Source organism: Antrostomus carolinensis, unplaced genomic scaffold, assembly GCF_000700745.2.
Source record: "Antrostomus carolinensis isolate BGI_N321 unplaced genomic scaffold, ASM70074v2 scaffold15724, whole genome shotgun sequence".
In the NCBI taxonomy this organism is placed as follows: Eukaryota; Metazoa; Chordata; class Aves; order Caprimulgiformes; family Caprimulgidae; genus Antrostomus; species Antrostomus carolinensis.
The window spans coordinates 7,766-8,105 of NW_010311538.1; the positions used below are offsets into that span (position 1 = coordinate 7,766).

The 340-nt window shown below is 61.5% G+C and overlaps 1 protein-coding gene across 1 annotated transcript in view; it reads right to left on the reverse strand.

Moving 5' to 3' along the window:
- LOC104524023 (rho GTPase-activating protein 44-like) overlaps positions 1-340 on the reverse strand; it is a gene marked incomplete at both ends in the record, with an annotated part of 13,477 nt that overhangs the window by 6,858 nt on the left and 6,279 nt on the right. Inside the window, 1 exon segment of the mRNA XM_010166769.2 lies at positions 161-278. Coding sequence (XP_010165071.2) covers positions 161-278 — 118 coding nt within the window.

Consider the following 340-nt stretch of genomic DNA (forward strand, 5'->3'; position numbering starts at 1 on the left):
CCCCCTGCTTGAGTTTGGGTGTTGGAACCAGCAGAAGAGGCTTTATCGAGAAGAGGGTGAAGAACAGGGTAAGAGGAGAGGCTGCGGGTTTTCTGTGGTGCCTGGGACACCAAGGTCCCCCCACCCCAGCAAGGAGTGATCCCCCCAGACCCCTGGTTACCCTGCAAATCTCCACTCTGTTGGCCGCCTCCTCCATCTCCTCCCTGAGAGCGTCAGCTTTGGCACCTGAGGGCTGCAGGTTGCTGGCCAGACCTGAGGACTTCACGGACTGCTGCCACCTGGGGAGAGAGGGCAGAGCTGTCACTGGGAGTGACGGGCACCAGCGCAGTGTGGTGGCTGG